This window comes from Sapajus apella, unplaced genomic scaffold (genome assembly GCF_009761245.1).
Source record: "Sapajus apella isolate SASKATOON/1434 unplaced genomic scaffold, GSC_monkey_1.0 scaffold28, whole genome shotgun sequence".
NCBI classification, from domain to species: Eukaryota; Metazoa; Chordata; class Mammalia; order Primates; family Cebidae; genus Sapajus; species Sapajus apella.
In genome coordinates this window covers 12,864,154-12,890,049 of record NW_022436968.1, presented here as the reverse complement: position 1 = coordinate 12,890,049, position 25,896 = coordinate 12,864,154, and the positions used below count along the sequence as shown (strand labels likewise).

Below are 25,896 nucleotides of genomic sequence, written 5' to 3'. Positions count from 1 at the left end.
TCCAGAAGCTCTGGAGTTTAATTAGGTCCCATTTGTCTATTTTGGCTTTTGTTGCCAAAGCTTTTTGGTGTTTTAGTCATGAAGTCCTTGCCTATGCCTATGTCCTGAATGGTTTTGCCTAGGTTTTCTTCTAGGGTTTTTATGGTGTTAGGTCTTATGTTTAAGTCTTTAATCCATCTGGAATTAATTTTAGTGTAAGGTATCAGGAATTGGTCCAGTTTCTGCTTTCTGCACACTGTTAGCCAGTTTTCCCAACACCATTTATTAATCAGGGAATCCGTTCCCCATTGCTTGTTTTTGTCAGGTTTGTCAAAGATCAGGTGGTTGTAGATGTGTGGCATTGCCTCCAGGGCCTCTGTTCTGTTCCATTGGTTGATATCTCTGTTTTTGGTACCACCTCCATGCTGTTTTGATTACTGTAGCCTATTGTATAGTTTGAAATCAGGTAGCGTGATGCCTCTGGCTTTGTTCTTTTTGCTTAGGATTGTCTTGGCTATTTGGGCTCTCTTTTGGTTCCATATGAAGTTTAAGGTGCTTTTTTCAGTTCTGTGAAGAAGGCCATTGGTAGCTTGATGGGGATAGCATTGAATCTATAAATTACTTTGGGCAATATGGACATTTTCATAATATTGATTCTTCCTAACCATGAGCATGGAATGTTTCTCCATCTGTTTATGTCCTCTCTTACTTACTTGAGCAGTGGTTTGTAGTTCTCCTTGAAGAGGTTCTTTATATCCTTTGTCAGTTGTATTCCTAGGTATTTTATTCTCTTTGTAGCAGTTATGAATGGGAGTTTGCTCATGATTTGGCTCTCTGTTTGTCTGTTACTGGTGTATAGGAATGCTTGTGATTTCTGCACATTGATTTTGTATCCTGAGACTTTGCTGAAGTTGCTTATCAGTTTCAGGAGACTTGGGGCTGAGATGACAGGGTCTTCTAAATATACAATCATGCATCTGCAAATAGCGACAATTTTACTTCCTCTTTTCCTAATTGAATACCCTTTATTTATTTTTTTCTTGCCTGATTGCTCTGGCTAGAACTTCTAATACTATATGGAATAGGAGTGGTGAGAGAGGGCATCCTTGTCTAGTGCCAGATTTCAAAGGGAATGCTTCCAGTTTTTGCCCATTCAGTATGTTATTGGCTGTAGGTTTGTCATAAATAGCTTTCACCTATTGTTTGAAATATGTTCCTTGGATACTTAGTTTATTGAGAGTTTTTAGCATAAAGGCTGTTGAATTTTGTCGAAGGCCTTCCCTGCATCTATTGAGATGATCATGTGGTTTTTGTCTTTGGTTCTGTTTATGTGGTGAATTATGTTTATAGACTTGTGTATGTTGAACCAGCCTTACATCCCTGGAATGAAGCCTACTTGATTGTGACGGATAAGCTTTTTGATGTGCTGTTGCAATCAGTTTGCCAGTATTTCATTGAAGATTTTTGCATCTATGCTCATCATGGATACTGGCCTGAAGTTTTCTTTTTTTGTTGAGTCTCTGCCACGTTTTGGTATCAGGATGATATTGGTCGCATAAAATGATTTGGGAAGGATTCCCTCTTTTTGTACTGTTTGGAATAGTTTCAGAAGGAATGGTTCCAGCTCTTCTTTGTATGTCAAATAGAATTTGGCTGTGAACCCATCTGGATCTGGACTTTTTTTGGTTGGTAGGCTAATAGTTGCTGCCTCAACTTCAGCTCTTATTATTGGTCTATTCAAGGTTTCAACTTCTTCCTGGTTTGGTCTTGGGAGGGTGCATGTGTCCAGGAATTTATCCATTTGTTGTTTAATTTGCATAAAGTTGTTTGTAGTAATCTCTGATTGTAGTTTATATTTCTGTGAATAAGTGGTGATATCCCCTTTATCATTTTTTATTGCATCTATTTGATTCTTCTCTCTTTTCTTTTTTATTAATCTGGCTAGCAGTCTGTCTCTTTTGTTGATCTTTTCAAAACACCAGCTCCTGGATTTATTGATTTTTTGAAGGGTTGTATGTGTCTCTATCTCCTTCAGTTCTCCTCTGATCTTTGTTATTTCTTGTCTTCTGCTAGCTTTTGAGTTTTTTTGATCTTGCTCCTCTAGCTCCTTCAATTTTGATGATATGGTGTTGATTTTAGATCTTCCTTTGCTTCTCATGTGGACATTTATTGCTTTAAATTTCCCTCTAGACACTGCTTTAAATGTGTCCTAGAGATTCTGGTACATTGTGTCTTCATTCTTGTTGGTTTCAAAGAACATCTTTATTTCTGCCTTCATTTCATTGTTTATCCAGTCGACATTCAGGAGCCAGTTGTTCAGTTTCCATGAAGCTGTGCAGTTCTGAGTTAGTTTCTTAATTCTGAGTTCTAATTTGAATGCCCTGTGGTCTGAGAGACTGTTTGTTATGATTTCCATTCTTTTGCATTTGCTGAGGAGTGATTTACTTCCAATTATGTGGTCAATTTTAGAGTTGGTGCAATGCGGTGCTGAGAATAATGTATATTCTGTGGATTTGGGGTGGAGATTTCTGTAGATGTCTATTAGGTCCACTTGGTCCAGATCTGAGTTCAAGTCCTGGATATCCTTACTAATTTTCTGTCTCACTGATCTCAGTGGAGAGTTAAAGTCTCTCACTATTATTGTGTAGGAGCCTAAGGACCTCTGAAGGTTGTTAAGTACTTGCTTTATGTACCTGAGTGCTCTTGTATTGGGTGCATATATACTTAGTACTATTAGCTCTTGATGCATTAATCCTTTTACCATTATGTAATACCCTTCTTTGTCTCTTTTGATCTTTTTTGGTTTAAAGTCCATTTTATCATAGACTAGGATTGCAGCTCCTGCTTTTTGCTCTCCATTTGATTGACAAATCTTCCTCCATCCCTTCATTTTGAGCCTATGTGTGTCCTTGCACATGAGATGGTTTTCCTGGATACAGCACACTGATGGGTCTTGACTTTTTATCCAATTTGCCAGTCTGTGTCTTTTGATTGGGGCATTTAGTCCATTTACATTTAAGGTTAATATTGTTATGTGTGAATTTGATCCTGCCATTTGATGCCAACTGGATGTTTGGCCCATTAGTTGATGCATTTTTTTTTCATTGTGTCATTGTTCTTTACCACTTGGTACATTTTTGGAGTGGCTGGTACTTATTGTTCCTTTTCTTGTTTAGTGCTTCTTTCAGGAGCAATTGTAAGGTAGGCTTGGTGGTGATGAAATCTCTCAGCAATTGCTTGTCCATAAAGGATTTTCTTTCTCTTTCACTTATGAAGCTGACTTTGGTTGGATATGAAATTCTGGGTTGAAAGTTCTTTTCTTTAAGGATGTTGAATATTGGCCCCCACTCTCTTCTGGCTTGTAGGGTTTCTGTGGAAAGATCCACTGTGAGTCTGATAGGCTTCCCTTTGTGGGTAACCCAACCTTTCTCTCTGGCTGCCCTTAGCATTTTTTTCTTTATTTCAACCCTGGTGAATCTGATAGTTACGTGCCTTGGGGTTGCTCTTCTTGAGGAATATCTTTGTGGTGTTTTCTGTATTTGAAATTTGTGTATGCTTTGTGAAGTTCTTGTGCTGTGTTTTTCAGTTCCATCAAGTTGTTTATATTCTTCTCTAAGCTGTTTATTCTAGTTAGCATCTCATCTAAACTTTTTTCTAGGTTCTTTGTTTCTTTGCATTGGGTTAGCACATGTTCTTTTAGCTCTGAGAAGCTTGTTATTACCCACCTTCTGAAGCCTGTTTCTGTCAATTCATCAGATTCATTCTCCATCCATCTTTGATCCCTAGCTGGTGAGGAGTTATGATCCTTCAGAGGAGGAAAGGCCTTCTGGTTTTTGGTGTTTTCATCCTTTTTGCACTCGTTTCTTCCCATCTTAGTGGCTCTGTCTACCTGTGGTCTTTGTAGTTGGTGACTTTCAGATGGGGTCTCTGAGTGGATGTCCTTTTTGTTGATGATGAAGTTATTTCTCTTTCTGTTTCTTAATTTTCCTTCTAACAGTCAGGACCCTCCGCTTCAGGACTGCTAGAGGTCCACTCCAGACCCTGCTTGCCTGGGAATCACCTGCAGGGGCTGTAGAACAGTAAGATTTGCTGCCGGTTTCTTCTGTTATCTTCGTCCCAGAAGGGTACCTGCCAGATGTCAGCCTGAGCTCTCCTGTATGAGGTGTCTCTTTGGGCATACAGGGGTCAGGGAGCTGCTTGAGGAGACAGTCTGTCCCTTATGGGAACTCAAGTACTGTGCTGGGAGCTCCATTGTTTCATGCAGAGCTGCTGGGCAGGTACTTTTAAGTCTGCTGCAGCAGAACTCATAACCGCCTCTTTTCCCAGGTGCCCAGGAAGGTTGGCTTTATTTATAAGTTCCTGTCATGCTGCTGCCTTTTTTCATAGATGCCCTGCCCTGCACAGAATAGTCTAGTCACAGTCTGCCAGCAGAGGTGTTGCTGAGCTGAAGCAGGGTCTGCCCAGCTGCTGTGTGAACTGCCTCGGTAGTGGTGGTCACCCTTCCCCCCACTTATCTGGACCATCCTGGGTCTAGCTGTGCTTGCTGCCAAACTCTCAATCCAGAGCATTTCAGATTGCTTATTTTGTGGGGGTGGTACCCGCTAAGCCAGATCGCCTGGCTCTCTGTCTCTGCCCTCTCCCTTTCAGCTGAATGGGTGGCTCTGTCTCCCAGGCCTTCCAGGCGCCAGTTGAAATGCCCACCCAGATTTGTGTGAGTTTCTGTGCACCAATCTGGCACCCACTGAAACCACTGTGCTGAAAACTCATGGAGCTTTTCAGCCTGGTAATCTCCTGGTCTGTGGGCAGTGAAAATTTGTTTGGACATGTGGTGGGCACTCACCCTCTGCATTGTTCTTGCTGAGAACTGCAATCCAGAGCTGTTCCTATTCAGCCATCTTGGATCCTCTCTCCCCAAGAATATATTTTTGTTTGTAATTAGTGGTAGGTGGGTAACAGCTGCCTACTTGGTATATTTTTGAGTTATGAGTAAACACAGAACATGTGTTTATTAATAAGAATTACCTGTTTAAGAGAGGCTAAATACATGGAGCAGAATCTGCTGGGGGCCTTCAGCCTGGAATGCTGTCAGCCCCTGAGACTTTCAGCTTGATAGGCTGCTGGCCCCCTAGATAGATCCACTCTGTTGTTCTCTCTGGGTGTCTGCCTCTCATTGCCTTCAGCACTGCCTGGGTGGGGGTCTCCTGGCCAAGCTGGTACTCGGTAGCCTGGGTTGAAAACTATTGAGTTATGTCTTTGTAATAAACGATTGACTGAATGAATGGATAACACACAAGCACATACTCAGCGTTCAAACTATTATTTAAGCTCTTATAGGGTTAAGTGACTTTAAATATCACTTCTTTGAACTTCATGATTCTGATCTTCTGAACTTTCCATTCTATCAAATGCATACTTCTGCTCTACTGTATTGATAACATGATGTAGATCATGAGCTGAAGACAAAGCTGAAGAGGTTAAATTGGAAATAGGAACAATAAAGGAAATATATAATATAATAATTAATTTAACTTACTAATAATTTAACATATATAAAATTATTAACATGATCTTATTTAAACTTCTAATTACATTTTGAACCATAATTAGAGAGAAAGAGAGTAATAGCAAGCTCTAGTTTTTATTTATGAAAGACTTTTCTTCCCTCTGTTTATTTGTCCCTTTTGAAATCTAAAAGTTACATGTATATTTTCTCAGACTTGCTTAGGATTCACAGTCCTGGGAACTTAGAAGTTATAATGTAAAGTGAAGTATGCTTTTCGTGAAGGGTTTTGATTGAATTAAAAAGATAGTGGAAAGGAATAGCAAATATTTTATGAACACATCCCTTATAAACACAACTTTTTAAAGTAATTTAATACAAAGTGGCATTGACATGTTTTCATTTCTTTCAAGAAATTGATTTTTACTTTCTCTAAGCAACAGATGTGGAAGAGTAAGGCCCACTGGTGAGTACTCATAGGGATGGCTGGCAAATAAGAAAAAAATATGCCCCAAAAGCTCACAGAGACCTGTGACATAAAACTGCAGATAAATATCACAGGGGAATGTAGGTCTTTGAGAGTCACTGCTCTGTAACTGGTTTGGGTGGGATGCCTAGACTATATTCATTCTCCCTGAGCAGCTTGTTATCTAGCAGTTCTAAAGGTGATTTGAAAATATTCACTGATAGAGCCTCTCTAACTGTCCATGGAAGCAGAGCTTGGGAATGGAGCCTGAAGCCATTCAGCCTTAATTCCTGATGACGTCCATGGATGCAGACCTAGGTTTTTCACAGAGAAGCAAAGGAGGAAGATAAAAGTAGCACTTAGATTGATTACTTATTGTTCCAGTGACAATTTTTCGCATGCTCTGAAACCAAAAGGAAGACTCAGCCTAACTCAAACTGTAATATTCAGAAAGAGCAAGAGAAACTCTGAGAGACAGGGGGATGTAAAACTACTGTTTCTTACATTTATTTTTAAAGTTCTCTACATTAGACACTGAACAGAAAGAAGGGCAAATACATGATTTGCACTCTGTTACAGTGCTCAAGTTTTTAAAACAGGCTTTTATAATCCTTTAAATATTTTCTGGGAAGAAATAGTTTAAATAATTCAAATAACCCTTTAAGATTGTCCTATACCTTGGCATAAAACAGAATAGCCTATCTCATTTGTTTTTTCTTTTTTTAAATTTTCTTTTTTAAATTATACTTTAAGTTCTGGAATACATGCAGAACGTGCAGGTTTGTTACATAAGTATACATGTGCCATGGTGGTTTGCTGTACTTATCAACCCATCAACTACATTAGGTATTTCTCCTAATGCTATCCCTCCCCTAGCCACCCACACCCCAACAGACCCTGGTGTGTGATTTTCACCTCCCTGTGTCCATGTGTTCTCATTGTTCAGCTACCATTTATGAATGAGAACATATGGTGTCCGGTTTTCTGTTCCTGTGTTAGTTTGCTGGGAATGATGGTTTCCAGCTTCATCCATGTCCCTACAAAGGACATGAACTCATCCTTTTTATGGCTGCATAGTATTCCATGGTATATATGTGCCACATTTTCTTTATCCAGTCTATCACTGATGGGCATTTGCGTTGGTTTCAAGTCTTTCCTATTGTAAACAGTGCTGCAATAAACATATGTGTGCGTGTTTCTTTATAATAGGATGATTTATAACCCTTTGGGTATATATTCAGTAATGGGATTGCTGGGTCAAGTGGTATTTCTGGTTCTAGATCCTTGAGGAATCACCACACTGTCTTCCACAATGGTTGAACTAGTTTACACTCCCACCAACAGTGTAAAAGCATTCCTATTTCTCCACATGTTCTTCAGCATCTGTTGTTTTTTTTTTGTTGTTGTTGTTGTTGTTTTTTTTACTTTTTAATGATCTCCATTCTGACTTGTGTGAGATGGTATCTCACGGTGGTTTTGATTTGCATTTCTCTAATGACCAGTGATGATGAACCTTTTTCCATATGTTTGTTGGCCGCATAAATATCTTCTTTTGAGAAGTGCCTGTTCATATCCTTTGGCCACTTTTTGATGGGCTATTTTATTTTCTTGTAAATTTGTTCAAGTTCTTTGTAGATTCTTGATATTAGCCCTTTGTCAGATGGATAAATTACAAATGCTTTCTCCCATTTTGTAGGTTGCCTCTTCACTCTGATGATAGTTTCTTTTGCTGTGCAGAAGCTCTTTAGTTTAATTAGATCCCATTTGTCAATTTTGGCTTTTGCTGCCATTGCTTTTGATGTTTTAGTCATAAATTCTTTGCCCGTGCCTATGTCCTGAATGATATTGCCTAGGTTTTCTTCTAGGGTTTTTATGGTTTTACATCTTATGTTTAAGTCTCTCATCCATCTTGAGTTATTTTCGTGTAAGGTGTAAGGAAGGGGTCCAGTGTCAGTTTTCTGCATATGGCTAGCCAATTTCCCCAATACCATTTATTAAATAGGGAATCCTTTCCCCATTGCCTGTTTTTGTCAAGTTTGTCAACGATCAGACCGTTGTAGCTGTATGGTCTTATTTCTGAGGTTTCTGTTCTGTTCCATTGATCTATGTATCTGTTTTTGTACCAGTGCCGTGCTGTTTTGGTTACTGTAGCCATCTCTCCCTTCTTCCCTTCTTTCTCCACCCCCTCCTGTTTCTCTCTCTCTCTCTGTCTGTCTCTCTCTTCCCCGCCTACTATAGACAATCATTTGAATTCCTACTTTGTGCCAGCCTGTGTTCAAAGAGCTTGAGATAAGTCAGTGATCAAAACAAATATCCTTATTTTAATGAATCTTATTTTTAAGGGGGTGAAACAGACAATAAAAATGAAGCATAATAGGTCAACTACTTATAAGCTAGACAGTAATAAATGCCATGGTAAAGTACTTGAGAAGGAAATCAGAAGAGCACGGTGTGGGCGTTGTGGGTGGAATATAATTTTACCAGCCTTGTTGACAAGGTTGCAATGGAAGCTAGACCTGAAAGAGAACAGGGAGGCAACCTCATGGTATTTGGTGAGAAAACATTACTGATAGAGAGATGCTATAAAAAACTCCTACAGCAGGAAATACCTGATGTGTTGAAAGAAAGAAACAATGTGGAGATTAATGTGGCTGGGGTATACAAAACAAGCCAGCAATGGGAAGAGAAGTGGGAATCAAATCAGCCAGATAAGAAGCTGGGGACAGACATGGATTATACAGGGCCTTGTAGACAGCAGTGTGGTACGACTTGCCCCTACAGACTCTTCAGATCAAATTTTTACTTTTCAGGAATTTTTGTAAGCTGGTTGTTAAAAACATTTATAAAAATTATATGCACTTAGAATTAAATAAATTATATTTAAAAGGAGGATAATAGATATTTATTAATAAAACTCACCATTGCCTAATTATTTTGAGACATGGTACTATTATCTATATCTTGAAGTTAAGACATGTCCTGATATTTTTACCATATCTGTATGAAGGAAATATATGATGTGCACATCTTTCCCAACTCCATGCTCCGACACATCATGTTGATAGCTTGAAACTGGCATGTTGGGAATATTTACACCATGAATATCATCAAGAGTTATGGATCAAGACTTAACTTATTATTTTATTATTGTGTAAAATGATGAAGATAATGTTTAAAATAGAGATTAAATTTAAAGTTATATTATATCTTTAGCTATTACATTATAAATAACACAAAGTTTGAACAAAGTTTTTCTAATATTGAAAACAATTATCCAATCAAATGGTCAAGAGGTCGTTTGTATCTTTGATGAACAAGTCAAGTTCTGATCTATGTCTTCTATGCTTTCATCATATTTTTAGACACAGGGTGTCTCTGTGGTGCTCAGGATCATCCTGAACTTCTGGCCTCAGCCTCACAAAGCACTGGGATTATAAGCATAAGTCACTGTGCCTGGCCTTTAAATTTTTTTTCCAGGAATGGGGTCTCACTCTGTTACCCAGGCTGGAATGCAGTGGTGTGATCATGGCTCACTGCATCCTGGAACTCCTTGGCTCAAGGGATCCTCCTGCCTCAGCCTCTGTAGTCACTGGGATTGCAGGTGTGCACCACCATACCTGGTTCTGTACTTCTGGTGTAAATGAAATATCAACCAACATTCATTTCTAAACTATACTTATTTTTCAGTAGCGACCATAAGTGACTGTGGACAAAATAATTTGGCAAAAGTCAACAAAAAGCATTCTTTGAGAATCAATCAGCTATATAAAATTTACAACAAAGACTATTGAATATTTTATTATTATTATAAATTATATGTTACATATTCTTTTTATCAGTAAAATGTATAATAAACCTGTGTATATGAATGTTATGTATACACACACACACACACACACACACACACACACACACACACACACATAGGCCACTAATGAAAATGAGCTACATTTATGTGACCTTATAAAATTGATACATTGCTTTTCTGTATATGATTTCCTTTGTTATTAGGGGGCATTTATAATCCTACTGGTCCAGTATAGGCAAAAGTGCTCTGATTTTTCTCTAATTCCATATGTAGGTATCTTCCTCTCAAAGCTGCTTCTTAGATCTTCAAGAGTCTAGAGAAAACTGGAGCTTGGTCAAGGATTCATGAGGATGTCTGCTTCCTTGAGTAGTGAACACGCATTACAGCCAGTGTTATTACCTCAATAATCACATTTGTTGAGGCCAAGAAAGCTTACATGATTTGCCTGAGACTTTATAGGTGGAAACGGAAGGGAGGGACAATTCTTCTCATTATTGCCCTCTACCTGCCTTGCTAGAAGAACAGACATACACCTGCTTAAAATCTCTTGCTGGCTCTTTACTAGTGCAGAAACGGGTGGGGACTTAAGATGCTGAGAAATGCTGAACTGATGAAAGCATTTTCCTCACCATAAGTGGATAAAATTAAGCAAAAAAGGAAACAGTTGGGGGATGATGAAAAGCTTGTTTTACTTTTTGAAAAGACCCCTTGTCAAAAATGTGTCTACATACAACATTCTAGGACAAATCTTCCAAGCTCCTTAATAGAAGGCTTACTGAATAAAATTTTTCTTTAAAAAAAGGTTTTGTGTTATTGGTGACCCAGGAGCCTCATCCCTTGGAGTCTAAGGAACTACAGTCTCTCACTGCTCTAGGACTAGATATCTGTAAAATATAGCTTAAGGGTTAATATGATGATGACCAAACATCTGGAATTGTCTTCAAAGCCCTGATGCTTAATTAATTATTCCAAAGCTCTAAACATCATATGACCTGCTTATTTTCATCTCAATGCAATTGTAATAAAGAAACTTTCACCTTCAGTGTATAAGACAAAAGTGACGGGAAATTAAAATGGTAATATCTAATACTGACTGACTTTAAAATTGATGACTATTTTAGTAGATTATTTTAATAGCTTATCATATTTTTTCTTTTTCATGCAATATTTCATGTGTATAAATGAATTATATATGCATATAAAAATCACATATATTAGACATAATCATAATGATAAAATGAACTTCTGTGTGTCTAGTGCCCAATCTAGGAAGTAAGATTCTCCTTATTTCTAAATAAATAACTCATCCTCCTCCCTAGAACAATTTTGAATATTTTTTAAAATCCTTTAGTTTTATCATATATGTGTTGTAAAACCATTGTTTAGTTTTTAAACTTTCTATAAATGGCATTTTGCTATATTTCAGCAGTTTACTTATTTTTTAAAATTTTACTTTATGTTGTGGGACACATGTACAGAACGTGCAGATTTGTTATGTAGGTATACATGTGCCATCGTGGTTTGCTGCACCTATCAACATGTCATCTCGGTTTTAAGCCCTGTGTGCATTAGGTATTTGTCCTAATTTTCTCCCTCCCTCTGCCCTGCACTCCCCGACAGGTCCTGGTATGTGTTGTTCCCCTCCCTGTGTCCATGTGTTCTCACTGTTCAACTCCCATTTATAAGTGAGAACATGCGGTGTTTGGTTTTCTGTTCCTGTGTTAGTTTGATGAGGATGATGGCTTCCAGCTTCATTTATGTCCCTACAAAGGACATGATCTCATTCTTTTCTATGGTTGCATAGTATTCCATGGTGTATATGTACCACATTTTCTTTAACCAGTCTATCACTGACGGGCATTTCAGTTGGTTCCATGTCTTTGCTATTGTAAATAATGCTACAATAAACATACATGTGCATGTGGCTTTATGGTAGAATGTCTTGCACAATGGTTGAACTAATTTACATTCCTACCAACAGTGTAAAATTGTTCCTAATTTTCCATAACCTTGCCAGCATCTATTGTTTCTTGACTTTTTAATAATCACCATTCTGACTGACAGGAGATGGTATCTTGTTATGGTTTTGATTTGCATTTCTCTAATGATCAGTGATATTTAACTTTTCTTCATATGTTTGTTGGTGGCATAAATGTATTATTTTGAGATGCGTCTGTTCATATCTTTTTCCCACTTTTTGATGGGGTTATTTTTTTTCTTGTAAATCTGTTTAAGTTCCTTGTGGATTCTGGATATTAGATCTTTGTCAGATGGCTAAATTGCAAATTTTTTCTCTCATTCTGTAGATTGTCTGTTCACTCTGATGCTAGTTTCATTTGCAGTACAGAAGCTATTTAGTTTAATTAGATCCCATTTGTCAATTTTGGCTTTTGTTGCAATTGCTTTTGGTGTTTATGTCATGGAGTCTTTGCCCATGCCTATGTCTTGAATAGTATTGCCTAGGTTTTCTTCAAGGGTTTTTATGGTTTTGGGTTTTACATTTAAGTCCTTAATCCATCTTAAGTTAATTTTTGTATAAGACGTAAGGAAGGAGTCCAGTTTCAATTGTCTGCATATGGCTAGCCACTTTCCCAGCACCATTTATTAAATAGGAAATCCTTTTCCCATTGATTTTGTCAGATTTGTTGAAAATCAGATGGTTGTAGATGTGTGGTGTTATTTCTAAAGTCTCTGTTCTGTTCCATTTGTCTATATATCTGTTTTGGTACCAGTATCATGCTGTTTTGGTTACTGTAGCCTTGTAGTATAGTTTGAAGTCAGGTAGCATGATGCCTCCAGCTTTTTTTTTTTTTGCTTAGGATTATCTTGGCTATATGGGCTCCTTTTTGGTTCCGTATGAAATTTAAAGTAGTTTTTTTTCTAATTCTGTGAAGAAAGTCAATGGTAGCTTGATGGGAATAGCACTGAATCTATAAATTACTTTGGGCAGTATGGCCATTTTCATAATATTGATTCTTCCTATCCATGAGCATGGAAATTTTTCCACTTGTTTGTGTCCTCTCTTATTTTCTTAAGCAGTGGTTTGTAGTTCTTGAAGAGATCCTTCACATCCCTTCCTAGCTATATTTTTATGTATTTTATTCTCTTTGTAGTAATTGTGAATGGAAGTTCATTCATTCATAATTGGGCTCTCTGCTTGTCTATTGTTGGTGTATATAAATGCTTGTGATTTTGTATCTCGAGACTTTGCTGAAGTTGCTTATCAGCTTAAGGAATTTTTGGCCTGAGATGATGAGATTTTCTAAATATAGAATCATATCATCTGCAAACAGAGACAATTTGACTTCCTCTCTTCCTGTTTGAATACGCTTTATTTCTTTCTCTTGCCCGATTACCCTGGCCAGAACTTCTAATACTATGTTGAATAGGAGTGGTGAGAGAGGGCATCCTTGTCTTGTGCTGGCCTTCAAAGGGGATGCTTCTAGCTTTTGCCCATTCAATATGATATTGGCTGTGGGTGTGTCATAAATAGCTCTTATTATTTTGAAATATGTTCCATCAATACCTAATTTATTAAGAGTTTTTAATATGAAGGGATGTTGAATTTTATCAAAGGCCTTTCTGCATCTATTGAGATTATCATGTGATTTTTGTCATTGGTTCTGTTTACATGATGGATTATGTTTATCGAATTCCAGGGATGAAGCAGACTTGATCATGGTGGATAAGCTCTTTGATATGTTGCTGGATTCAGTTTGCCAGTATTGTACTGAGGATTTTTGCATCGATGTTCATCAGGGACATTGGCCTGATGTTTTCTTTTTTTTTGTTTTGTCTCCACCAGGTTTTTGATCAGAATGATGCTGGCCTCATAAAATGAGTTAGGGAGGAGTGACTCCTTTTCTATTGTTTGAAATAGTTACAAAAGGAATGGTACCAGTTCCTCTTCATACCTCTGATACAATTTGTCTGTGAATCTGTCTGGTCCTAAGCTTTTTTTTGGTTTGGAAGCTATTAATTGCTGTCTCAATTTTAGAACTTGTTATTAGTCTGTTCAAAGATTTGAATTCTTCCTGGTTAAGTTTTGGGAGGGTGTATGTGTCCAGGAATTTGTCCATTTCTTCTAGTTTATTTGCACAGAGGTGTTTATTGCATTCTCTGGTGGCAGTTTGTATTTCTGTGGAGTCAGTGCTGATATCCCCTTTATCATTTTTTATTGTATCCATTTCATTCTTCTCTCTTCTATTAGTCTAGCTAGTGGTCTATCTATTTTCTTAATTGTTTTGAAAAACAAGCTCCTGAATTCATTTTTTTTTTTCCTTTTTTATGGTTTTCTCTCTATCTCCTTCAGTTCTATTCTGATCTTAGTTATTTCTTGTCTTCTGCTAGCTTTTGGATTGATTCCTCATGTTTCTCTAGTTCTTTTAACTGTGATGTTAGGGTGTCGATTTGAGATCTTTCCAGCTTTCTGATGTGGGCATTTAGTGCTATAAATTTCCCTCTTAACACTGCTTTTTGCTGTGTCCCAGAGATTCTGGTATGTTGTTTCTTTGTTCTCACTGGTTTCAAAGAGCTTCTTGATTTCTGCCTTAATTTCATTATTTACCCAGGAGTCATTCAGGAGCAAGTTGTTCAATTTCCATGTAGTTGTGTGGTTTTGCATGAGTTTCTTAATCCTAAATTCAAAGTTAATTGTCCTGTGCTCTGAGAGACTGTTATGATTTCAGTCCTTTTGCATTTTCTGAGGAGTGTTTTACTTCCAATTATGTGGACACTTTTAGAATAAGTGCCATGTGGCACTACAAAGAATGTATATTCTGTTGATTTGGGGTAGAGAGTTCTGTAGATGTCTATAATGTCCACTTGATCCAGAGCTGAGTTCAAGTCCTGAATATCCTTGTTAATTTTCTGTCTTGTTAAGCTGTCTAATATTGACAGTGGTGTGTTAAAGTATCTCACTATTATTGTGTGGGAATCTTAAGTATCTTCATAGGTCTCTAAGAACTTGTTTTGTGAATCCGGGTGCTCCTGTATTGGGTGCACATGTATTTAGGATAGTTAGCTCTTCTTGTTGAATTAATCCCTTTACCATTATGTAATGCCCTTCTTTGTCTTTTTTTATCTTTGTTGGTTTAAAGTCTTTTTTTTATCAGAGACTAGGACTGCAACCCCTGCTTTCTTTTGCTTTCCATTTGGTTGGTGAATTTTCATCCATCCCTTTATTGTGAGCTTATGTATGTCCTTGCATGTGAGATGGGTCTCCTGAATACAGCACACTGATGAGTCTTTATCTAATTTACCAGTCTGTGTCTTTTAATTGGGGCATTTGGCCCATTTACATTTAAGGTTAATAATGTTATGTGTGAATTCGATCCTGTCATCATGATACTAGCTGGTTATTTTGCACACTAGTTGATGTAGTTTCTTCCTAGTGTCACCGGTCTTTATATTTTGGTGTGTTTTTGCAGTGCCTTATACCAGTTTTTCCTTTCTATATTTAGTGCTTTCTTCAGGATCTCTTGCAAGGCAGACCTGGTGGTAATTAAATCCCTTAGTATCTGCTTGTCTGTGAAGGATTATATTTCTCCTTCACCTATGAATCTTCGTTTGGCTGGACATGAAATTCTGGGTTGAGAAATTCCTTACTTTCACACTGCTACGTGTGTGCCTATGCAACAATCTTGCATGTTCTTCACATGTACCCCAAAACCTAAAATGCAATAAAATAAATTAAAAAAAAAAAAGAATGTTGAATATTGGCCCTCACTCTCTTCTGGGATGCAGGTTTTCTGCTGAGATATCTGTGTTAGTCTGATGAGCTTCCCTTTGTAGGTGACCTGACCTTTCTCTCTGGTTGCCCTTAACATTTTTCCCTTTGTTTCAACCTTGGAGAATCTGATGACTTTGTGTCTTGGGGCTGACCTTCTTGTAGATATCATCATGGTATTCTCTGTATTTCCTGAATTTGAAGGTTGGCCTGCCTTGCTAGATTGGGGAAGTTCTCCTGGATAATATCCTGAGGTGTGTTTTCCAACTTGGTTCCATTCTCCCCCTCTCTTTCAGGTACTCCAATAAATTGTAGGTTCAGTCTTTTCACACAGTCCCATATTTCTCAGAGGTTTTGGTAATTCCTTTTCATCCTTTTTTCTCTAATCTTGTCTGCATACCTTATTTCAGCAAAATGGTCCTCAAACTCTGATATCCTTTCTTTTGCTTGATTGATTCAGCTACTGATACTTGTGTATGCTTCACAAAGTTCTTGTGCTGTGTTTTTTTCATCTCCATCAGGTCTTTAGAGTCCTCTCTAAAGTGGTTATTCTAGTTAGCTGCTCCTGTGACATTTTATCAAGGTTCTTGATTTCTTTGCAGTAGGTTAGAACATGGTCCTTTAGCTCAGTGGAGTCTGTTATTGCCCATCTTCTGAAGCCTACTTCTGTCAATTTGTCCATCTCATTCTCTGTCCAGTTCTGTGTCTTTGCTGGAGAGATGTTATCATTATTTGGAGGAGAAAAGGCATTCTGGCTTTGGGAATTTCAGCATTTTTGCACCGTTTTTTCTTCATTTTCCTGGATTGATCTACCTTTGATCTTTGAGGCTGATGACCTTTGGATGGGGTTTTGTGGGGATCTTTTTTGTTGATGTGTTTGTTGTTGTTGCTTTCTTTTTGTTAGTTTGTCTTCTAACACTCAGACCCCTCTTCTGCAGGTCCGCTGCAGTTAGCTGGGGGTCAACTCCAGACCTGTTCACCTGGGTATCACCAGTGAAGGTTGCAGAACATCAAAGATTGCTGTTTACTCCTTCTGGGAGCTTCAGCTCTCCTGTATGAGGTTTCTGTTGACCCCTGTTGGGAGGTCTCTTCCAGGCAAGAGGCACAGGGTCAGGAACGTGCTTGAGGAGGCAGTCTGTTCCTTAGCAGAGCTGGTGCGCTGGGCTGGGAGAATCCCCTTTGTCAGGGTCAGCTGCTCTCTTCAGAGCCAGCGGTCAAGAAAGATAAATCTGCTGAACTGGCAACTGCAACCGCCTCTCCGCTCAGGTGCTCTGTCCCATGGAGTTGAGAGTTCTGTCTGTAAGCCCCTGACTGGAGCTGCTGGATTTCCAGCAGAGATGCCCTGCCCAGTGAGGAGGAATCTAGAGAAGCAGTCTGGGCACAACTTCTTTGCTGCACTGTGGCAAATTCTGCTCAGTCCAAACCTCCCAGTCTTAGTGGTACCAGGGGAAGACCACCTACCAAAGCCCAGCAGTTTGCTTATTTTGTGCAACACTGTGTTCTTCATTCCTGTTAGTGATCATTAAATTTTCTTTAACACTTTTATGCTGTTCCATAATATGAACATACTATAGTATATGAATCAGTTTTACTGTTTTTTCCACTTTATTTTGCATTCATAAACAATGCTGCTATGAATATTTTAGACATGTCTTTGATGCATATGTACAGAACTTTCTCTAGGGTAAAAATATAGAGATAAAATTGTCAGGAAGTATGGCATATGCATCTTCAAATTTGCTACAGAATGCCAAACTGTTTCATGAAATGATTATGTAATTTTACCCATAAACAAATAATATGTAAGAAAACTAAAAAAAACTGGCATCATTCTTAATTCTTCTCTTGACTTTGTTTCCTACATCTAATCTAATAACAAATCCTATCAGTCCAGCTTTCAAAATACCTGTATATTCAGGATCCAATCTCTTTTTGCTTACCCTCCTTCTACTCATGCAAATGTTTAAGCCACAATCTTCATGTATCCAGAAATTATACACTCTCTCAACCATTACTACCTGGTCTAAGCTCCCATGTTTCTCCTGGGTTATGAACAACAGCCTTCTTTCTGGTCTTCTTGTTTCCATTTTTTCCTCTTAAACAAAAGAATATTTTCCATCTTGTAGTAGAGTAATCCTTTTGAAACTTCAGCTCAGATCAATCAACTTTTCTTCTCAAAACTATACATTTGGTTTCCTGTCTTTCTTGGGCCAAAACCAAAGGTCAGACACACACTACCCACTCATCACATTGTCTACATTATTCCCATTTATCCAATTTCTTTCTGCTTCACTGCCCTTCTTGTTGTTTCTGGCACATCAGGCAAGCTCAGCCTCCTAGATAATGTGGTGATCAATCCCTCTGTTTAAAAATTTGTTGCCCGCCCCCCCACCATTCCAGACCTCTCCATGGTTCTCTTTCTAACCTCCTTTGTGTATTTATTTATTTCTTCCTCAGTCAAGCCTTTCCTTACCAGCTTACTATATAGAAATTATCCCCAATTCCTAGAGTAATTAGATATTCTTAATCTGGGAATGTCTTTTACTTCATTTCTGAATAGTTTTGCTGGATTTAGAATTCAGCATTAGGGATACCCTTAATTTCTGTAGTAATTTCTATATAGTAGCCCTATAATCCTTATTTCTAGAACACACGGCAGAAACATAATACATAATAGTTATATTAATAATAGTCAACTCATATCACATTTAGTATTCTAGACACTTCTAAGCAAATTATATTAATAAACTCATTTAATTCCTTTAAAACCTATGGTGAAGAAGAAGACTTCCTGCTGTAGGGATGTAAAGAAGTTGAGTTTTTTCTCTCCAAAAAAAAAAAAGTGTAAAACAGGACAGCATTAACAAAAACAACTATTCAATGACTCTGGAAATCAATCAAGGGTACACAGTAATTTGAGAAACATTTATTTTTAAAAAATTTTTGGACAGTCAGGTAAAAATAGCAGAAGCCTATGACCTTCTTGCCTGCAGCTACTCCCACCCCTCCATCTTCCTCTCCAACTCTGACCTGGGAATGGAAGCAAAAACCAACTTTTCTGGTGGAGGTGGTAGGCTAACTTGGAATGGGAGAAGGCAGCAAGTAATTCTGGTTACTTGAACACAAAATGGTGAATCTAGCTTAGACTAGAGAGGAAAAACTCCAAGCTTTGCTACCCTAAGACTGGGGTCCAAGTTGGGATAAAGGGTAGCCCAGCAGTGTTTAACAGAACTATTCTAGAAATTAGAGAGCCTTGGAAAGGCTATTTGTAGTCAGTTTTAAAATTGACTTCAAAGACTTCAAGTTTTTAAATATGCTTTTAAAAGTAAAGAAAACAATTCTGAAGGATTAAAGAAAATATGCTAACCATGACTAAAAACTATAAAATATCAACAGAGAAATAGACATTATAAAATAGAACCAAATGAAAATAATAAAACGGAAAAAAGTAGCCGAGATGAAAAGTTAATTCAGTGAAATCTACAGTAGAATTGAGGTGGCAGAGAAAGAAACAGTAAACCTGAAGATAAATCATTAGAAAGTAGCCAATCAAAAATTGGAAGGAAGGAAGGAAGGAACAAAGAAAGAAAGAGAGAGAAAGAATGAATTACAGAAATTGACAGAGATCCAGAGCATCTGGAACAATTTCCAGAATCCTAAGTTATGCATAATAGGATCCTCAGGAGAAGAAAGAACAGAGAGAAAGAGGCAGAAGGAAAACATTGAGCAAAGTGACAGAAAACTTCCCAAATTTGATGCAAATCATTAATCTATGAATTTAAGAAGCTCAATGAACACTAAGTAGAATTTCGAAGAAAAAGAAAAGACCTAGACATATCATCATCAAATTGCTGAAAGTCAAAATAAAGAAAAAGTATGTAAAATAGAAAGAAAAAAAAATAAGACTCAGTACATACAAGGAAGCAACAATACAATTTATTTTTGGCCAACACTGTATCAGAAACTATGGAAGCCAGAGGCAATAGAATGACACATTAAAAGAGCTAAAAGAAAAAAAAAATTCTAAATCAAGCAAATCTATTCATAAATAAAAGTAAAATACAGAAATTCCCAGATTAAGTAAATCTAATTGTCAGCATTACTGTATTATAAGAAAATACTAAAGAAAGTACTTCAGTGTGAAGAGAAATGACTCCAGATAGTAGCTCAAACAGGAAGAAATGAACGTCATAAGGGTAAATCAGTGAGAACATACAAAAGATTGCATATATGAATGTGTGTGTCTGTCACCTGTCAAGTTCTGCAGGAATTAATGCACTGTTTCTGGTCCTCTGGCATATTCCTGAGGTCCATCTTATTGTCTCTGTATCATAGCCACACTGACTTTATTACTACAGTATAATAGTAAATTTTGATTTCTTAAACGGCAAGTATTCCTACTTTATTCTCTTTTGGGAGTGTCTTGACTATTGTTAGCTATTTGCAATACCATATAAATTTTAGGTCCTATTTGTTAAATTCAATGAAAAATGTATTGGAATTTTCACAGGAAACACATTATATTTACAGTTGACTTTTGGCATAATTGAAAACTTTTCAATATTGAGTCCTTCTGACTATAAATATGATTTAACACTCTATTTTGATCTTTTATTATCTATTTTAAGAAAAATAAGTTTATTCTTTGGTACATTGAAGCTGCAAAAAGCATAAGGAAAAAGAATTTCTGGCTGAAAAAATAATTGCCAAGACCCTGGAGTATTTTAAGAAACTTCCAGGAGGCCACTGTGCAGGGAGCGTAGTGTACGAGGGAGACACAGCTGCGGGAATGAATGTGAGAAGAGGCAGAGGCCAGACCTGGCATATGAAAGCTAATTCCTGTATGAAAGATAATAACTGTTTGAACACTGACTCACAAACCTCCTAAGTGGATTAATTAATTTGAAGCAGCTGATATGTTAGAAATAACATATCAGCTACCTTCCCATTTGATTTCTGTGGTGGTTGATTATTAATGATTTCCCCAATTCATGGGTGAAATTCTAAGTCAAAAAAGCAACCTAGTGAAACAGAAAAAACACACTGAAGTCTCTGACATGAAGTGATAACACACTTAATGCAACACAAAGCCACTTGCCAAGTAAAATCCAAGCTGGAAAGCACCTCTACAAAAGCACAGGAGTCTATATTGTACCACAAAGTTTTGTCACCATTTCGTTATTTCATTTTTCAGTATCCAGTTTGCCACCACCCACTGACACACATGTCTGCAGCCATTGTGGCACAAACAAAGCAGAACCTCTTTTTATCTAATAAATAAGCCAACTTTCACATGAATAATCAGAGTAGCCAAATTCCAAATACCATCAAGGGCTTACATATGCTATAGAAGAAGAAATCTAAAAAAATAATTCAAACTCTTAGAGAAGTGAAGTCAGAGATGGCAGTAAAGCTTCATAAACAACACTACCTTGTGCAGCTAACTCTTTCCACCTCTCTTTGTTCTGCTGAATGATGTCCACCAGGTTGTTCTTGAAGCTCTTCAGGTCCACTGCCGCAAGGGAGTAGTCTGGAGAATAGGACCCATCGCTCATGGAGCCTTTTGTATTTGATCGTCTTAGTGCATCAGCAATGTGTAACCCCACAATGGTGGTTGAGCTAACAGTAACAACCAAAAAAAACAAAAAACACCAACATCAGGACATGGGGTGAAGGAAGAAAACCTGAAAAGCTTTACAAAACCGACTAGAAAACCAGGATAGCAGATGCTCTGTTCCAGTTCTGAGTACGTGGCAGCTGCTCACTTCCTTTCTCTCCCTCCCCACACTGGATTCTTCTTAACACACACCTTAGTATTTGGTATTTTGTGTATTAAACTTCAGTTCTCAAAGGCAGATGCAATATAACATAAAGCCACTAGGTGGCAATACTACCAAACAATTCTTGTAATTCCCTGCCTAGACGTGAGAAATAGATAAGCATTAAGGAAAAGGTTACTAAACACCACAAAGATGAAAAGTGATGCAAAAAAGAAATATCATACCTGCTTGCCACATAGGAGGAAGTTTCAGCTTTTGAGGCTTCCTCTATAAGAGGAATAACAATTTTCTCTGTTGAGTCTGTCAGAAGAGAAAATGTTGGCTCTACTATGAAATCAATGAAACCTACAAAAGCCAAAATGAAAAGACAGAGATAAATTCAAGTGTTACAATTTCCTGAATTCTGAAATCAGAAATAATAAAGAGCTTCTGACAATCCTGGGATAGCAAGAATCAACTAAAATATTGGTTCTGCTTACCCTTTGATATTGTTTTAATCTAATAACAATCTAGGGATAGTTTAACTGCTCTATAAAATAATCCTTGAACCTTGGAAGATACAGAATTTAAGCTTGCTAACTCAAGTACATTGGCTTTTCTATTTACTATTCAGCCTCATATAATATTGCTAACAATAAATTTAGACCTAATGAGGGTGACTATAGTTTCCTCTATCAACAACAGGGGTCATTCTCCTTTTTGAAAGCACATTATGCACATTTTGACTTTTATTATTTACCAACAAGAAATCATATCTAAGCTCGAAAGAAATTAAATAATTGAAGATTTTTCTCAGGTAACAAGAAGACAATTACTTTTTGTTTCTTATTATATTAGAGCTTTCTGCAGTTGTGTTAATATTTCAAGTTTCTGTTTATTATTCTCTGACTGTAAAGTGTTAGTTCACAGCATGTGGGTGTGTTCTGTCAAATCAGTGAAGAGAAAAGTAACATCTCTGGGAGACAGCATTAATCCCACCACTTTGAGATGTCAGGATTGAATGAAGACTTTTACATTTAAAGCACTCATCAAGATAGAAAATGACACACAGAGAAAAGGGCATTGTCCTCTGGGAGAATTTTCCATCCTGTGTTTAGGCAGAGAAGGAGACAACAACCTATTCTAAGGTATGTGTACACAGCAACATCCCAGATCCCAGGACTGGTGTGGGTGCCTCAAGTCAAGAGTTTGTTGTTAGAAACACATCTGAGAGCAATAAACTACCACCTCAATATAGGAGAATAGTTGGAGGAAGGCTTTTTAAGTGATAATGTCCTGGAAAGTATGCACATTTCAAGATTGTCCATGAGATGCTTGGATAGAAGTAATTCACATTTCAAGTAACTGGATTACTTATAGTATATAATAAGGCACATTTTTAATTTAATAAAACTTCAATAGTTTTAATTGATGCCTTCACATTAAATCAATAGTTTTAATTGATGCCTTCATGTTAAATAAATGTTAACTGACCACCCAGTGTACTAATTCTAGTTCTGTCTGTGTTCTTAAATGCCTGAGATGTGTAGACTGTCAACTGAGGCATCATCTCTACTAACATGGCAGCAATTTATATTACAGCAGCAAGCCTCAGAAACTTCCATTCTCCTCAGCTTGGCACATCAGGTCCTTAGCCTGCCACATTCACACTTACTAAACAAGGATAGGCACCTGTGTTAGGGTCTCTGGAAAAACAGCTGTTGAAACTTGAATGGGAAGGGAAAAGGTCAGAGCACCCAGCTCTCCGACAGCTGACTGCCCCAAAGCTTTGTGATAGGTGGTGCCGGAGCATAACTACAGAGGTAAGGAGTGATCCTTATGTTTATTGATCATATAATTCAGTAACAAAAATGCCGGCTCAAGGAATAACTATGTCAAGTATTTGAGCCATGTAGCACAGCAATAATATGTTTTAATAATGGACTGAGCTTGAAGTCCCCAACACAAATACAGATGATAGGAATAAATGTGGTTGGGAGCATTATCATTTTGCAAATTTCCTGTTGTTGGTTAATCTCACATCATGAGAGAATATTTTTTCCAAATTAAATGTGCACTACTATATTAAGCATACCATGCAAACTTAGTGATAGAACAAGTACACTAACATTTTCATTGAATTGACCTATAGCTAAAAAATTAAATTACAGAAAACAATAATCAGCAAAAACAAAAAAAGAAACAGCATAAAATAGTCTCCTGCACAAGAATATTTTATATTTTGTAAAAGGTACATGATAACCATTATATTTACTAATGTTGCTTTATTGAACTCATCTTGTGAAAATGCTTCAAAACTTCTTATTTAGCACCATATAGACCAATTTAAAAATCGAATTTATCATGAATATGGAGTGAAGTTTTCATGGAAGTTACCCTTTGAACAATATGGTTTATACATTTGAAAACTGACAAGCACACACATACTCCACTACCACAAGTCATCAGTATTACCTATTTGTGACTGGGCCACCATAGTTGACTTCCGATCACAAAGTGGGGAAAATGGAAGCCCTAACTCAGCTTCTTTATCTCCCTGGAGAAAGAAAAACACGTTAGTATAGACTTGGGTTGGAGAAGCTAAAATAACAAGCAACCTAGGATGCAAAGCCTAGAAAAGCCACATCTTTCCTTTCTTAATTAGCACTACTTTTTTGTAAAACCAAAAACTATTGTCCACGTTTATATAATTTTTCTTGGACGATCTCCTTTTGGGGACATTTTGCAGGGAGAAAAATGATGAATGTTTTCAGCACCTGGAGACTTTGCTTTGCATTACAATCCCTTCACTGTAAAGAGACAAATGTTTTCTTTTTGGAATTTTCTAAAGTCATCGTAAAATACCTAGCCATCTTAGTGTGTTATCTGACATTTAATTAACAATCCAAGTTAATTTATTTATGCCAAGTATACCAATAGACCTTTAATATCTAAATTTTGTGACAGAACTGTTTTTCAAAATTAAAAGTATATGAGCATTTTGAAACATCTTTCTATTCATTAACCAAGTTTTATGAAATCTTCCTCAATAAAAAAATGAGGACTATCTTCAACATTCTTACATTCAGTGTGCATAAATTTATTCTAACATATTATCAGAGAAAATTGAAATGTCAATAGCTTTTTAATTATTTGATCCCATCTAAAATAGATTAATTGAGCACATATGTTAAAGAATTCCATTTATATTTGGGTTTTACATCATGAGAAGTAATTAAATTTTCATCTTCTAAAACACAGGCTGCTATTCTGGTCAAACCTTTAATATTACAAGGTTTACTAAATTTTTTTTCTTTTTTTTTTCATTAAAGGGAATGTGCTTATGAAAGGAATAGGAAAGGATACTTCCTTGTTCTTGTTCATTGCAATTGCCTGGCCATTTGAAAGAATGTTTTAGGTTCTATTTTCTCCTAATTTATTGGCTGTATACCTTCATGAGGAACACCAGCCTTGCATTGTAAGTCCATAACTTAGGATAAAATACCTGTCTAAGGACTCCAGTTTCCTTTCACTCTGTTTCCATGAGCATCTTTATATCCCACCCTTTAAAACGTCATGTCTACATGTAGCTTTACAAAGTTTTTTGAGAATATCTTCTAGTGCAGTTCCCCTAAACGATGCCTGTGATTATGAGAGTTACAGGCAGAAAGTCTGGAATCAGAAATGTTGGGGAAAATCTAGACATAACCATCAAAGAAGTAGCAAAATTAGTTACAAAAAGGAACATTTTACTCTGCCATAACTCAGAGAAAATACGGAATAAGACTTTCTGTGACCTCTGCCAGCAGCTCCCCTAATTCCTCTGGATACTAATAACACTAATTCCATTTGAAATTCTTATTTATACTCATCTTAAAGGACAGATGGAAGGGAATTATTAATCCCATTAGTCTTAGGGTCAGACGATATAGTCAGCTGAATCACTGCTGTTGTAGGGCTTATTGCTGTTACTTTAGACATAGCACAACTTTTGCTGAAATGAATTCTCCTTATCTATTACCTAATTTTGTGATCTTGATTTATGCATTTTAGGAATAAAATATAATAGATATTATAGTATCTATCCTGAGATTATCTAAGATAATTTATATGAAGCATAAGGACAATGCCTGCCATTTAGTAGTCATTAAGTTTAGCTAATAAGAAGCATATTTAGGCTGGGTGAAGTGGCTCATGCCCTGTAATCCCTGCACTTTGGGAGGCTGAGGCAGGTGGATCACGAGGTCAGGAGATCGAGACGATCCTGGCCAACATGGTGAAACCCCATCTTTACTAAAAATACAAAAATTAGCCAGGTGTGGTGGCATGTGCCTATAGTCCCAGTTACTCAGGAGGCTGAGGCAGGAGGATTGCTTGAACCCAGGAGGCGGAGGATGCAGTGAGCTGAGATCGCACCATTGCACTCCAGCCTGGTTAACAGAGTGAAACTCCCTCTCAAAAAAAAAAAAAAAGAAACATAATTTATAGTAGCAATAATATGAATGCAATATATGCAAATTAAAGGTATTTATGATGTCTAATGAATATAACAAATAGTTTTAAAACACAGGAAATTGAAGTAGTGCTTAATTTAGCATGTAAAAGAGAGGCATCAGTTTTTTCTCCGTCTTTTTTTCTAGCAAGGAATTGACAAGA

The 25,896-nt window shown here is 37.1% G+C and overlaps 1 protein-coding gene across 7 annotated transcripts in view; it reads right to left on the bottom strand.

Annotated features, from left to right (window-relative positions):
• The window catches only part of PDE1A (phosphodiesterase 1A), a 404,046-nt gene that overhangs the window by 35,403 nt on the left and 342,747 nt on the right, over positions 1-25,896 (bottom strand). For all 7 annotated transcript variants that reach the window (XM_032292753.1, XM_032292749.1, XM_032292750.1 and 4 more), the window contains 3 exons: positions 23,716-23,797; positions 21,486-21,606; positions 20,913-21,100 (listed from right to left, as the gene is read on the bottom strand). In XM_032292753.1, coding sequence (XP_032148644.1) covers positions 20,913-21,100; positions 21,486-21,606; positions 23,716-23,797 — 391 coding nt within the window. The remainder of the gene's footprint in view (positions 1-20,912; positions 21,101-21,485; positions 21,607-23,715; positions 23,798-25,896) is intronic.